Source organism: Carcharhinus amblyrhynchos, chromosome 1, assembly GCF_965287045.1.
Source record: "Carcharhinus amblyrhynchos chromosome 1, sCarAmb.v2.hapA, whole genome shotgun sequence".
Classification (NCBI taxonomy): domain Eukaryota; kingdom Metazoa; phylum Chordata; class Chondrichthyes; order Carcharhiniformes; family Carcharhinidae; genus Carcharhinus; species Carcharhinus amblyrhynchos.
The window spans coordinates 163773678-163788797 of NC_137324.1; the positions used below are offsets into that span (position 1 = coordinate 163773678).

Sequence of the window (15120 nt, forward strand, 5' to 3'; positions counted from 1 at the left end):
ATTTATTATTGTCACATGTATTGGAATACACTGAAAAATATTGTTCCTCGGAAAGGCATGCAGGTTAGGTACTAACTTCTTTCTGTGTATCCGAACAGGTGTGGTAGTGTGGCGACTAGGGAGTTTTCACAGTAACTTCATTGCAGTGTAAGCCTACTTATAACACCACTAAATAAACTTACAGACAAAACATACCGTTCATAGAATATGGGAAAAGAAAAGGGTGCAGAATATAGTGTTGCTGTTACAGGTAGGGTGAAGAGAAAGATCAGCTTAATTTATGATAGGACCACTCAAAAGTCTGAGGACAGCACGGAAGAAGCTGTCAGAGAGTTGAAGGGGGAGTGTGAGGAGTTTCTGAAAGGGAGGATGACGATGTAGTACCCAAAGCACCCGGAGAAACCACTCAGGTTTCACTGTTTGTAACAAGGGAGCCAGTCACTTGGGCCATCCATCCCTTTTGAGACACCAACTAGTTCAGCTTTGACTGCAGAGATTGGATTCCACAATTACTTGCATTTATCCAGCAACAACTTGTACTACTTTATTCAATGCTTTTAAGGCAATGAACCCCCAACAAGATGCTTTGTGAGTGTATTATAAAATTAGCTATGTAATGAGATGCTAGTAGAGATGATCAAAAGCTTTTTTTGAAGAGCTGGGTTTTAAAGATTATTGTAAAGGAAAGTGAAGGAGTGTGGGTTCAAAAGCTAGGAACTAAACAGTGATGGAACAATTAAAATTGGGGTTACTCGGGAGGCCAGAATTAAATGCACGCAGATATCTCAGTAAATAATTCTCTACTTGATTGGCTAGATAAGCATAGAACCAGCTGACAGCTGTTTTTATTTGATGTGATTTATTATTGTCACATCTATTAGTATACAGTAGAAAGTATTGTTTCTTACAATCTATATAGACACAGCATGCTGTTCATAGAGAAGGAAAAGAAAGATTGCAGAATGTAGTGTACAGTCATAGCTAGGGTGTAGAGAAAGATCAACTTAGTGCAAAGTAAGTCCATTGAAAAGTCTGATGGCAGTGGGAAAGAGCTGTGCTTGAGTCAATTGGTATGTGACCTCAGACCTTTGTATCTTTTTCCCAGTGGAAGAAGGTTGAAGAGTAGGTCCAGTGTGCATGGGTCCCTTAATTATGCTGGCTGCTTTTTCAAGGAAGCAGGAAGTGAGACAATCAGTGGATGGGCGGCTGGTTTGTGTGATGGATTGGGCTGCATTCGCAACCCTTTGTAGTTTCTTGCGGTCTTGGGCAGAGCAGGAGTCATACCAAGCTGTGATATAACCAGAAAGAGTGCTTTCTGTGATGCATCTGTAAAAGTTGGTGAGAGTCGTAATTGATATGCCAACTTCTGAGAAAGTAGAGGTATTGATGTTCCTTCTTAACTATAATGTTGGCGTGGGGGACTGGGGCAGGTTGTTGGTCATCTGGACACCAAAAAACCTGAAGCTTTCGACCATTTCTACCTCATCCCCATTGATGTAGACAGAGACGTGTTCTCCACTACGCATCCTGAAGTTGATGACTGTCTCGTTCATTTTGTTGACATTGAAGAGAAATTATTGTCGTCACACCAGTTCACCAGATTCTCTACCTCATTCCTGTGCTCTGTCTCGCCATTGTTTGAGATCCGACCCACTACGGTAGTGTCATCAGCAAACCTGAAAATTGAGTTGGAGAGAAATTTGTTCAGTCATGTGTGTATATGGAGTATAGCAGAGGGCTGAGGACACTGCCTTGTGGGGCATCAGTGTTGAGGATGATCATGGAGGAGGTATTGTTGCCTATCCTTACTGATTGCGGTCTGTGGGTTAAGAAGTTAAGAATCCAGTCACAGAGGAAGGAACTGAGCCCAGGCTACAAAGTTTGGAGATGGGTTTCGAAGCAATAATGGTGTTGAAGGCTGAGTTGTAGACAATAAATAGGAGTCTGACATAGATGCCAGATGACATTGGTGAAGGATTGAAAGAGAATGGAATGGCCGACCATGTGAGAGGCTGCCGACAGGTTGCGAAGGATGTGATGGAACCTTTGTCATAGTCATAGTATGTCATTTGTGACTTTGAGAGACATTGCGGTGCTGTTACAGGAGCAGAAATCTGATTGAAAGGGCTTTGTAGAAAAAATTTGGTCATGGTAGTTTGCAAGGACTGTGGAGTGTAGGGTTTTTATCCTGGCAGCAGATTTAAAGGAATGATTGGCAAAATCTGGAGAGAGAGAACCATTAACCATCAGCTAACATGGGGATCAGAAGGGGAAATTGGGTGATCAGCAGTTTTGTAAAAATAGGGTAATGGGAGCAGCAAGTGGGTCTCCTGGACAGGATGGACCGAGGGAGGGCATAAAGGAAGATAGACAAATCAGGAAAAAAAGTGACTTCAGATTAGGGCAGAGGCCAATTTGGAGCTCTCACTTCTTGTTAGTACTGCAGCTGGGGGGGGATGGGCAAAAGCTTAAGGTGATTTGATGTATGGGCAAGAAGTCAGCTGTTATCTTTGCATTCTAGGATTATCTTGGAATCTTGAGTAGTTTTCGAAGATGAGCAGAACCTGTGGTCTAGCCCAGTCTGGCAGTGGAATTGTTTACCATACTCATGAACTGGAGGAAGCGCAGATAAGGGTAATACAAAGCGCTGAACAAGGCCCATTTAACATAATAAATCATTCCAAGGTACTTCACAGGGTCATAGGCTAAAATCGCATAAGTAGACATTAGGATGGAGTGGCCAAATATATGGCCAAAGAGTTTGGTTTTCAGAAGCATCTTAAAGGAGTAAAGTGAGAGCATGGAATGATGTTTAGGGATTTTGTTAATTGCATTCAGGATGCAATCATGTTTATTATGACAATTGGGGTTTATGTTAAAGATTAACATTCTGGTGATATATTGAACAAATTGATTTCATGCAGGAGGAAGAAGTCTGCAAAATAGCCAGAACTTGAGCTGGTGACAATGCCACTAACATGACCAGCGCCATTGCTTTCCAGTGATCCAATAAATACATTTTACTTTAACAAGATTCATTTATTGTTTCAACAGAGTCTTGACGGAATGTCATTTTGCTGTTCATTCTGTTAATAATAATCGGATGGAAAATATAACTGATCATTTGATCCACTAGTTTTGGGAAGCAGGATGATTTTTGCTTTGATGTTTAGCTGGGAAGCAGGTCAATGTCACAGGTAAGAGTAGGAATTATATCACTGCATTTTAAAAAAAGAATGAGCAATATTAGGTCACTATAGTCAGACTTAGAGACTAAGACCCTTTGTTTTGTGAACCTGTAACAAAAACCAACAAAGCACTAATGTTTAATTCTAGAGGGTTAGAATTGAACAGTCGAGAGATTATGCTGAATCTTGGTTAGATCACATTTTGGAGTATTGTTTTAAGAATTGGTTGCCATATTGTAGGAAGGATATAGAGGGACCAGAGAGTGTTGGAAAAAACTCACCAGGAAGATGCCAAAACTGAGATTTTTGATTTGATTTATTTTTGACACATGTATTGATGTACAGATAAAACATACCATTCGTAGAGAAGAAGAGGGTGCAGAATGTTATTACCAATTAGGAGAAATTGAACAGGAGAGAAGTGATCAAATAGAAATCTTTAAAATTACAAAAGATTTTAATGGAACATTGTTTCCAGATTTGATGTAGAATGAAATTGGTTGCCATCGATGTAAGGTGATCATGAAGAAATCAAATAAGGAATTCAGAAGAAACTTATTTGCATGGAGAATGGTGAGAATGTGGGATTTGATGCAATAGGGAGTGGTTGAGATGCATACTATACCAGTAAATGTGATTAAGGAGAAGCATTTAAAAGTAGAAGGTAATAGCGGGTTATGCTGATAAGTGGTGGATAAAGAGGAGATGGAGTGAAACATTGCCACTGGCAAAACCTCTTTCTTTACTGCGTATCCCGAGTAATTCTGAGGCGAACCCTGTTTTTTTTTCATTTGAGCGCTTTGGTTATAGAATTTCTATTGGTGTTTTGTTGGCCCCATGTATCAATTTTTTTCACATAGAAACTGTGCATCCTTGACTTGATCACATACAATACCACTGCACATGAAATTTTATGTTAAAATCATTTACCCAAATAACAAAATTTTGCATTTGATCTTAAGAACATAAGAAATAGGAGCAGGAGCAGGCCATCTAGCCCCTCGAGCCTGCCCTGCCATTCAATAAGATCATGGCTGATCTGAAGTGAATCAGTTCCACTTTCCTGTTTTCTCCCCATAACCTTTAATTCCCTTGTCTATCTACCCGTAACTTAAATATATTCAACGAGGTAGGCTCCACCACTTCAATGGCAGAGAATTTCAGAGATTCACCACCCTTTGAGTGAAGAAGTTCCTCCTCAACTCCATTCTAAACTGCCCCCACCCCCAGTTTGCGACCGTGCCCTCTGGTTCTGTTTTCCTTCCTAAGCGGGAAGAATCTCTCTACCTTTACCTCTACCGTATCTAGCCCCTTCATTATCTTATGCCTCTATAACATCCTCCCTCAGCCTTCTAAACTCTAATGAGTATAGGCCCAGTTTATTCAATCTCTCTTAATAAGCTAACCCCCTCATCTCCAGTATCAGCCTGGTGAACCTTCTCTGTACTCCCTCCAAGGCCAATACATCCTTTCGCAAATAAGGGGACCAGAACTGCACACAGTACTCCAGTTGCGGCTTCACCAGTGCCCTGTACAGTTGCAGCAAGACCTCCCTGCTTTTATATTCTATCCCCCTCGCTATAAAGGCCAACATTCCATTCGCCTTCTTAATCACCTGCTGCACCTGCAGTTTGAGTTTTTGCAATTCATGCACTAGGACCCCCAGGTCCCTCTGCACTGTAGCATGCTGCAGCTTTTCACCCTTTAAATAATAATCCCTCCTACTATTATTTCTACCAAAGTGGATAACCTCACATTTGTTAACGTCATATTCCATCTGCCAGGTCCTTGCCCACTCACTCAGCCTATCCAGATCTCTCTGCAGACTTTCCGCGCCCTCCACGCAATTCGTTTTTCCACTCATCTTCGTGTCATCAGCAAATTTTGTTACCCTACACTCAGCTCCCTCCTCCAGATCGTCCATGTAAATGGTAAGCAGTTGATGCCCCAGCACCAATCCCTGCAGCACTCCACTAGTCACCAACTGCCAACCAGAAAAGCACCCATTGATTCCAATTCTCTGCTTCCTGTTAGATAACCAATCCTCAATCCACACTAACGCTTTACCCCCAACTCCGTGTACTTTAACCTTCTGCAGCAACCTTTTGTGAGGCACCTTGTTGAATGCCTTCTGGAAATCTAAAAACGCCACATCCAGCGGTTCCCCTCTGTCTACCACACTAGTCACATCCTCATAGAAATTCAATAACTTTGTTAAACGCGACTTCCCCTTTACGAATCTGTGCTGCGTCTGCTTGATCAAACCGTTCTCTTCTAGGTGTCTTGCTATTTCTTCTTTGATGGATTCTAGCATTTTTCCAACTACGGACATTAAGCTAACCGGCCAATAATTCTCTGCCTTTTGTCTGCTACCTTTCTTAAACAGCGGCGTAACATTAGCTGTTTTCCAATCCTCTGGCACTTCCCCAGAGTCCAGAGAATTTTGATCAATAATTACTAAGGCATCCACTATTACTTCTGCCATTTCTTTCAGAACCCTGGGATGCATTCCATCCAGTCCAGGGGACCTGTCTACCTTCAGTCCTGTTAGTCTACCAAGCAGTACCTCTCTAGTGACAGTAATTGTGTTGAGGACCTCATCTCCTACCATCCCTCTGTCTTTAATATTCGGTAAGCTATTCATGTCCTCGTCTGTGAAGACTGACACAAAAAACTTATTTAAAGTCTCAGCCATTTCCTTGTTACCCACTGCTAAATCCCCCCTCTTGCCGTCCAAGGGCCCAACATTCACTCTAGCCAGTCTCCTCCTCCTTTATATATTTGTAAAAACTTTTACTATCGTTTTCTATATTTAGAGCTAGTTTAGCTTCATACCGTATCTTTCCTTTCTTTATCGCTTTCTTAGTCATTCTTTGGTTTTTTTGTTGTTTTTTAAATCTATTTTTTAAATCTTTCCCAATCTTCTAATTCCCCACTGTTTCTAGCCGCTCTGTATGCATCGGCTTTTAATTTAATACTCTCCTTTATTTCCTTCAATAACCGCGGCTGGTTATCCCTTTTCTTACAGCCCCTCATAATGACGTGTTGCATAATGACAGATCTCTGCTGATAAAATAATTGTGTTAGATAAAATAGCTTATTTGAAAATATATCATAACTCAGAAACTTAAGAGTTCAAACAAAAGTAGTACACTATTGAACCCTCCTTCCATTTTTGACAGCTGAATCACATTAAGTTGTAGTTTATGCTGATTTTCTTTTCGAAAGTTGTTCAGATTTTCATGTCTATTGCTATTATACATTTCTACTGTGTAGAAGTTGATATCTTAGCTTTTTTATTGAAAAGCTTTGTCACTGTTTTTACTGCAAATTTTTGATAGTACAAATATATCATTGGAATTTTTTATTTATATTGGTAAATGTCTGAAGCATATCTTGCTGACATTGCAGCATCTAATGCAGTATTTTCTTTAGGATGCATTGACATCAAAATCTTTATGGAATACTCTCAGGGGCAGTGCATACATTGTTCTGTTTAAGTTTGCGTGGGGATTCATATTAACTGTAGAAACTGATGGATAAATCAAACTACTACCACATTTGGTGTTTGTCTTGGGCTTTGAGATAAACAGTAATTGGCTGTTGTGTCCTAAATTGCACCTCCTTTTGAATACATTTTATAGTACAATTTTAAAGCAGTTGTCTGGATGCTGCTGTTTGTTTTGGTGCAACAGAAAATATAAACATTTTGAGGCTGCATGTTTTTGCTTTTCTCTTTATACTGGAGGAAGTGAAGTCGTGATATGTAAATTACTTAGCACTATTCATCAATGACAGCTGGATTTTGAATTTCACAGTCCTTTTGAATTTGTGTTTATTTGCTCCTCACATGTTTCAAATGAGCTGATTTAAAAATAAAGTTAAGTTTCTCATTAAAATAATTGGCATTTGCTCTAGCAATTCATGTCGCTGTTGCACCTATTCTTTACACAATCATGAAAATTCTGCTAGTTTTCTAAGCAAAACAAATCCCCCTCAAAAATTTAATCTGTGCTCCCAAATTTAATTTGTCTTTAATAATTTTTGCTGATAAACATTTTCACCAAATACAAATTCTGCATATTTTCTAGTTAAAGATGATTCTGATATTTACATATGTGCAGCAAAATCTCTCCAGTGCAACTCTTTTGATAGAGGAAAAATAAGCTTTCGAATTTATTGATGAATTCTAAAATTTTGCATTTTTTTCCCCATCAAGGGGAAAGGATGGCCAAGGATGAAAGATACAGTTTGGAAATTGTATTGACTTTGTAGACAGTATACAATCTCACAAGGCTTCAAATCAAGAAGGTACAATCGCTAACAAAATATATCAATAGAATACAAAAATACAACACAATTCCAAGCTCTCTGCTTTGCCATGATAAATTGGTCATCACAGTAGGTGGTTTTATTTAAGTTAGTGTTTCATTGGGTAATGGAGGGTCAACAAGTCTGCTCAATCCATGTAGGATATATACAATGTTGTTAGGAGGGAGTTCCACAATTTTGACCCTGTGACAGTGAAGTTGTGGCTATATATTTCCAAATCAGGATGGTGTACGACTTGGAGGAAAACTTGCAGTTGTTAGCATTTCCATCTATCTGGAAAGTGTTGGGTGTTTCTTTGCATTTTATAGATGGTATACATTGCTGCCACTGTATGCCAACAATAGAGAAATTGAGCATTTAAAGTAGTGGATGAGGTGCCGATTAAGCAGATTGCTTGATTTCTCTTGCACAGTGTCAAGGTTCTTGAATGTAGTTGGACCTGCACTCATCCAAGAAGTGGAGAATATTCCTTCACACTCCTGACTTGTGCCTTGTAGTTGGCATAGTCCTTGGGTGTCAGAAGGCGAATTACTCATCTCAGAATTCACAGCCTCTGACCTGAACTTGTAGCCACAGTATTTAGGTAGCTGATTCAGTTAAATTTCTGGCCAATGGTAATCCTCAGGATGTTGCTAATATAGGATTCAGCGTAATGTCATTAAATGCCATGGGGAAATCTTAAATTCCCCCTTGTTGGAGATGGTAATTGTCTGGCAGTAGTATGGTATGCGTGTTACTTGCTACTTAGCAGCCAGGCCCAAATATTGTCCCAATCTTGCAGCATGCAACAATATCTGCTTCAATGTCTGAAGTGTTGCGAATGTGAACTGAGCACTGCAATCATTGTAGAGCATCTCCAATTCTGACCTTATGGTGGAAGGAAGATCATCGAAACAGGTGAAGATGCTGGGGCATTATGCTGGGGCACCCCTGAAGCGATGTCCTGGGGCTGGGTGATAAACTTCAGTACCTGCAGATATCTTCCTTTGTTCTGTGGAGTTTTCCCTCTAATTCTCACTGACTTCAATTTTACTAAGACTCCTTGATGCCAGACACCAATTAATACTGCCTTTGATGTCAAGGGTAATTGCTCTCGGCTCACCTCTGGAATTCAGCTCTTTTGTCAGTGTTTGAGCCACGGTTGTGGTGAGGTCTGGCACCAAGTGGCCCTGGCAGAAGCGAAACTGAGCATTAGTGAGCTTGTTATTTAGATCTCTATAAAATAAAAGAAAGCAAAATAAAACCTAATACGATTTTCATGCTCACAAACCAAGCTTTCACATTTTAGAAATACTGAACTGCTTCTGAGGTTTTATCTTGGATGCAGAAGAGAGGAATTATCTGGATATCCAACTTGATAATTTCTTTCAGCATAGACATTTTCTTGTAACTGTTTAATCATTTAGCTGTTTCATTTTTTTGGTGATTTTTATTTCAGTATTTGAGCAATCCGAATGCTGCAAGGTGATGGAGCTAAAATGCAGCCAGTGGGACAGTTTTGCCTCTTCAAAAAAAAGACAGCAAAAAATTTAATAGAAACCGTGCATAAACATTTTAAAAAATTTGATCAAGAACTTTTTTCCAGCTCTGCCATCTTGAGTTTTACACTGAAGTCAGCTTAAAGGTCTTGGCCCTGATTTCATGTATTAATAGCTGCTCTCATGTATTCCAAAGGAATGGCTTCCATAAAGCTCCAATGGAACTAATTTCCCTGATATATTTTCCAGCTTTGAGTCCAGGATCCTGTTGCACAAATTACTACACTGATTTTTGATTTAAGACTGCCACGAAAGGGAAAATTTTCTCCAGAAAATGAATCTCAACTTTACTCAAATTTGAATAATTTGAACAAGTGTCAGATACAAAAGTAGACTAAGAAAATGTTGTGACGGGGTTGAGGAGGGAGTATGTGGACTCAGCTGTTGACTAAGGTAAATTTTCTGTTTAAACACCAAAGCAAATGTTAATTTATTTTCTTTAATCTATTTTATGTCACAGCTAAGACAAACCCAATCCATTTGTCATTTTTGGTGTTTTTTTCTAAATAGTGTTAGCACATGGGGACTATTGATTAAAGGATTTGCTTCTTGATTTGAATAACAATGAGTGATTTTAAGTTTGTTTTTCTTTCCTGGGGCTTGTTTTGACTGCAATTTTTATTAATTTCAGAATAGTGTGTGTGACTACAGATGCTAATGGAGGTACGTTGTCTTATGTTGGCCAGCTGAATTCGGATGTGAATTTGGAACTGCAGGCTGCAGGTAATGGTCTCGTGCTGGTGATATATGTTCCGTCAAAGTGGGTTTTATTCTGTGATGGGATGGGGAAATAAGTTCATAGTAAATGTTTCTGTTCATTTGCTAACTAGTTGGTACTGCCCAGTCTGCAATTTGTTACATCAGGGGATTGATTAAGCGACATGATATGGGAATGCACATAGGTTGGAAAAATTAAAAGTACAAACACGGATGTTGAGCTTAGCACAGTGGATGCATTCTCACCTCTGAATCAGAAAATCATGGATTTAAATCACAGTCCCTAGACACTTGAGTATGTAATCAGGTCTAGTGTTTCACTGTAATGTTGACAAATGTTGCACTGTCAGATGCTAGCTTTTGAAGCAGATGTAAAAGATTCCATTGTGCCATAAGATAAGACAATGGAACATTTAACAGACAGAGGAGGTTTGACAGTGTTGAAGTGCAAGGAGTGAATGGTTTAGGTTGGCACTTTGTGAATTGAATATAACATGGAGAGAAAAATATGCAGGATGCCACTTTGTAACTCAGAAGAAGCACGAGAGAAAAGTTCAGAGGAACAATAAACATAAATGTCTATAAAACATATGAAGTTTACTACAATGGGAGGAGGTGATTGCTTGTAGTTGTTGGTGAAATTGGAAACTTAGTGTAGTGTGTAGTTGGCACAAGCCATTGTTCTCGTTTATCGGTGCTTCAGCATGCTACATTTGTCCTAATTTTAAAATGATGTGTATTGCACAGGTTTTAGCATTCGAATTGTTGAACCTAAAAATGCTTATAACATAAGAAAGAAAATAAATGTGTGGCTAAAATATTATTTCTCTCTCCTCCTCTCTCTGTCTCTTTCCTCCCTCTCCTCCTCCCCGTCCCTCGGCTGTTTTTGAGATTTTCTCAAGGAACTATTTCTTGATTTTTATTTTGTTTGGGTTGCTGTTTGATTTTCAGGTGCTCCTTCTTCATTCTCACTGACTCCTTTATTAGGTTATATAGCCACATAATAACATCATCATCTTTATTTGTGCTGAATATTTTTCCAGGTTTCTTTCCTTAGATAGGATAGCATAAATATCAAACTAAGAGATTGTAACACATAGCATTCAATCTCAAACCAAGAATTAATCAGATCAAGATAGTAGACTAACTATGTGTCAGTGCTGGACTTTAAAAATTTGTTTTGCAAATCAACACCTTTATTCTGCAACATTTCTTGTGCAACAGTGATTCAAAAACAACAAAGAAAACATACAGGAAGTGGGTGACACCAGGTTTGATTGAAGTTTCCATGATAATGAAAATTTTTTTATGGAGTCTGTATATAAATTATTTCACTGCTTGGGGAAATCAAGTTTACAATAATTGTGAAAACCATTTGTAAGATTAAAAACGTACATGGTTTGCTCACATTTTTATGTTAGCTATTAGCTCTTGTTCCCCAGTGTTAATACTGCTTTCAAAATCATGTTTTTTCTTTATTTATCTTTACTGTGGGCCAGTGCATTTGTGTGAAATCACCAAAGTAACCATAACATTTCAACACACCAGATGAAGTCTCTGCTAACAACAGAACGTGACGTTGCTGGATTATGCCCATCATGCTTTACTAACAGGGGGCAAGGTGTCATCACCCATGAATTAAGGTTGTCTGCCCTGCCATCTAAAAATCTTTGTTCATCACCAAAATACAATTCCCAATTTGCAATGATAAACTAAGATCTGATTCATCTCAAATCCCAATTATTTGATGCAATGAAATACAAATCAGACATACATAAGCAGTTATTTAAGTTAGTAAAAGACCAAGTAAATCTGCATGGTTTTCTCATTTCCAGTTGTCTCCCGCCTCCTTGCTCCCCACCCAGCACAAAATTAAAATGACTGACACAGGGTGACCTTGCTTGAATTTATCACCTTCATCTTTGCTTTTTTGCATGTTACTGGTGGTGTTTTGTAGATGAATTTGCCCACCTGCCCCCATCTGCACATGCTTTGAACCCTTAAAAGAGCAGATATGAAACACATGCTATTATTTGAAAAAAACTCAATAGTATAAGAATTTCTATTCTGTTTCTAGCCATCAATTTAATCCTTTTCCTGCGCACAGTCTGAAATTGGACGGAACTGTTTACAATCTTGGAGTTGTATTTGATCCCAGGCTAAGCTTTCAGTCACATCACTATGACTGCCCATTTCCATGTCTTTAACATTGCGCTTCTCTGCCCCTGCCTGATCTCATCTGCTCAAACGCACATCGTGCATTTGTTATCTCTAGACTTGACAACTTGCTCTCATCCTTTTCCCGTGTACAGTTTCCATGTTGAACACTCAATGTCACCTTTGCCTGAAGATGATACTTTTGAACTTTGTCTCAGCCTTTCTTAAAGTAAGTTTGGAAAAACAATGAAGTTGATTATTGTTATAAGCTGTGCAGAAATAAGCAGACAATTGCTCAAGCTGTAGAATTTACTTCCAGCAAACACTGTCTCAGCTGGAAGCAAAAATGACAAGTTCAAGTCCAAACTACTGTAGAGGGCTGAGGCTTTGAGTACATTACAAATTTGAACAGCTAAAGTTTCCAGGACAGATGGAGATTGTTTTGTGACATGTAGCCTAATTGATTCACTCTTTTTTCTTAATCTTTTTTATTGGCATTGTGATTAGATATTCCAAGCTAGCTGTTTTGATAATGGTTTCTCTTTGTTAGTTTGCTAGCTAGTTTCACTGCTTCACATTCCCTACTTATTTGCATTTGCTAATGTTTCACTTTGAGTCAACCAACAAAGTGTAATGTCATAAATGAAAGTGATGAAAAGGTATTATTGGAAGTATGTACAAATGTAAGCTTTTTAATGTAGGTACTTCGCACTGTGTATGTTCTAAAAATGTGTTTCAGTGTCTCCACAGTCCTTGTTGCAGCGAGATGGTGCTCTTTCAGCTGGCAATCCATTGCTTCAGATTCATCCTTTGGATGCAGGATCGCAACGTCTGCAAAATGTTATTCTGGAAGGACAAGGAGAAGGTAGCAGTGGTACAAAGGAAGTGGAAAATGATGAACCAAAGGTATTTATGTAGGTTTGGAATTTGTGGATGTTACAAAGTAGGATAGACTTCCCAAATCAAAGTAGTTGATTATTACTATTTTAGATGCTAAGTATTTACAAAAAGATGAAAAATTTGTTTGTTGTGAACTTCAATTTTAATTTAAAACAGGAACTTGCATTAATATGGCATTGGTGGAAGTATCAATCCTGCCCATGATGATATTGTGGTTTTATTGGTGCTGTGTCTTTCTTTATATAGCTCACCAGAGATTGTTCATATCCAGAGTAGGCATGAGAGGACATTAAAGTGAATAACTTATTGTTTAAATTGCACTAAAGAAGTGAAGTGTTGGCAAACAGATCAATTTAATTCAAAGTGTGTTTAAATAAAAGGGATACAATTCTTCTTTTGAAGAACTGATAATTCTATTTGCATGGTAAAATTGTTGGTTAAAACCTCTCAGATATCATAGTCATAACATCCCAGGGAGCTGTTGTTTGAATGGATGGAGAAAGAATGAGGCCTACCGCAACAATGCAGTCCTACAAATTGCATTTTGGGCATTGTGTTTTATGAACAAACTATTGAAATCTAACCTCTTTTGGATGAGACTATATTCCATTAGCAAGTTAACCTATATATAAACTACCTTACCAAGCCATACTTAGCACAGTACTGGGCAATGATCATCTCCAGGAAGAGAGAGACTAACCATCGCCCCTTGACGTTCTATGGCCTTACCGTCTTTGAATCCTTGCTATCAACATTCTTGGGGTTACTATTGATCAGAAACTGAACTGAAGTAGCCATTTGTGACTACAAAGATGGCTAGGAATCCTGCGGTGAGTAACTGACTCCCTGACCTCCCAAAGCTGGTCCACCATCTACAAGGCACAAGCTAGGAATGTGATTGAATATACTCCTGCCATTGCCTACATGAGTGCTACTCCAGAAGCTTGATACCATCCAAGACAAAGCAGCCCGCTTGATTGGCATCCTATCCACAAACATTCACTCCCTCCACCACTGACGCTTGTTAACAACCATGTGTACCATTTACAAGGTGCACTGCAGGAACTCACCTAGGCTCCTTAGACAGCACCTGCCAAATGATCACTACCATCTAAAAGGACAAAAGCAATAGATACATGGGGCCACATGGAGGCTCCCTTCCAAGTCACTCACCATTCTGACTTGGAAATATATCCTGTTTCTTCACTGTCATCAGGTCAAAATCCTGGAACTCCCTCCTTGATGCTATTGTAGGTGTATTAATGCCATGTGGACTGCAGTGGCCCAAGAATTCTGCCTACCGTCACCACCTTAAAGCAATTAGGAACGGACAATAAACGTTGGCCTTGACAATGAAGCCCACATCCCTTGAATGAGTAAAACAATTTTGAATGTTTTAATTAAGGATGGTTATTTGGACTTTTTAAATAGCCTGGTAACTGTATTGTTGGCAAAGAAAGTAAATAATTATTTTAAATTTTAAGAATAAATACTGATTGTAGGATGAGCTTCCTTTGGTGCATTAGTTTGCATTTTTGGGTGTGTCAATTTTTCTAGTTATGGTTATATCCCAAAACATGCACAACTGGTTTGCTAAGAAATTGCACCCTTTGGCTGAAGCTTTTTATGAGTAGGTTGGGTGGAAAAACAGAGATTGGGTTGCGGATTGTCGCAGGGAGGAAAGGAGAGAGGGATTGGGTGAAGGTGGAAACAGGATGGTGAGTGGGGCACGGGATAGGGGAAGCAGGATAGGAAGAAGGGTAAAATGAGAAGCAAGGGCAGTGAGAGGAAATAGCAAATGTTCGTACTTTACGCCATGTTTTATTTATTCAATGCTTTCTGTGACTGAACTGAAACAAAGCAGCAACTGTTTGCAAAAGAAGTCCTGCTGTCTCAGTGAAACTTGGTAGCAGACTGACTAATGCACTAAGCACTGGAAACATTGACAATTTGGCTTTGGTGTCGAATCCTGTATACTAGGAGTGAATGAGAATCAATATGCTGGGAAATTGTGGTTAGATCATATTTGCATAGAATCATTTCAAGAATTTGAATATATGTTTTTTTATTTGTACAAATATTTTTATAATTGGTGTTGTTTATAGAGACTCAATTAATTTTAAAGTGAAATGTGTTGGAACGACATGCCTGTTGTGGATTTCTTTTGTAGATTATTAACAAATGATCAAATAGTTGAACCAGAAGTAGAATTTGAGGAGCAAGTTTAATTGACATGGGCTTGGCATTCTAGAACAATGAGATCTTGTAATTACAACTTCCAGTCTATT

The 15120-nt window shown here is 38.8% G+C and overlaps 1 protein-coding gene across 6 annotated transcripts in view; it reads left to right on the forward strand.

The window, feature by feature from the left end:
* LOC145346908 (high mobility group protein 20A-like) overlaps window positions 1–15120 on the forward strand; it is a 50772-nt gene that overhangs the window by 548 nt on the left and 35104 nt on the right. For 4 of the 6 annotated variants that reach the window (XM_080194789.1, XM_080194807.1, XM_080194798.1 and 1 more), the window contains exons 2-4: window positions 9690–9781; window positions 12088–12161; window positions 12683–12838. In XM_080194789.1, the coding sequence (XP_080050915.1) occupies window positions 9690–9781; window positions 12088–12161; window positions 12683–12838 (322 nt within the window). Of the gene's footprint in view, window positions 1–9689; window positions 9782–12087; window positions 12162–12671; window positions 12839–15120 lie in introns of all 6 variants that reach the window. The other 2 variants (XM_080194800.1, XM_080194802.1) reach the window with 2 other exon arrangements.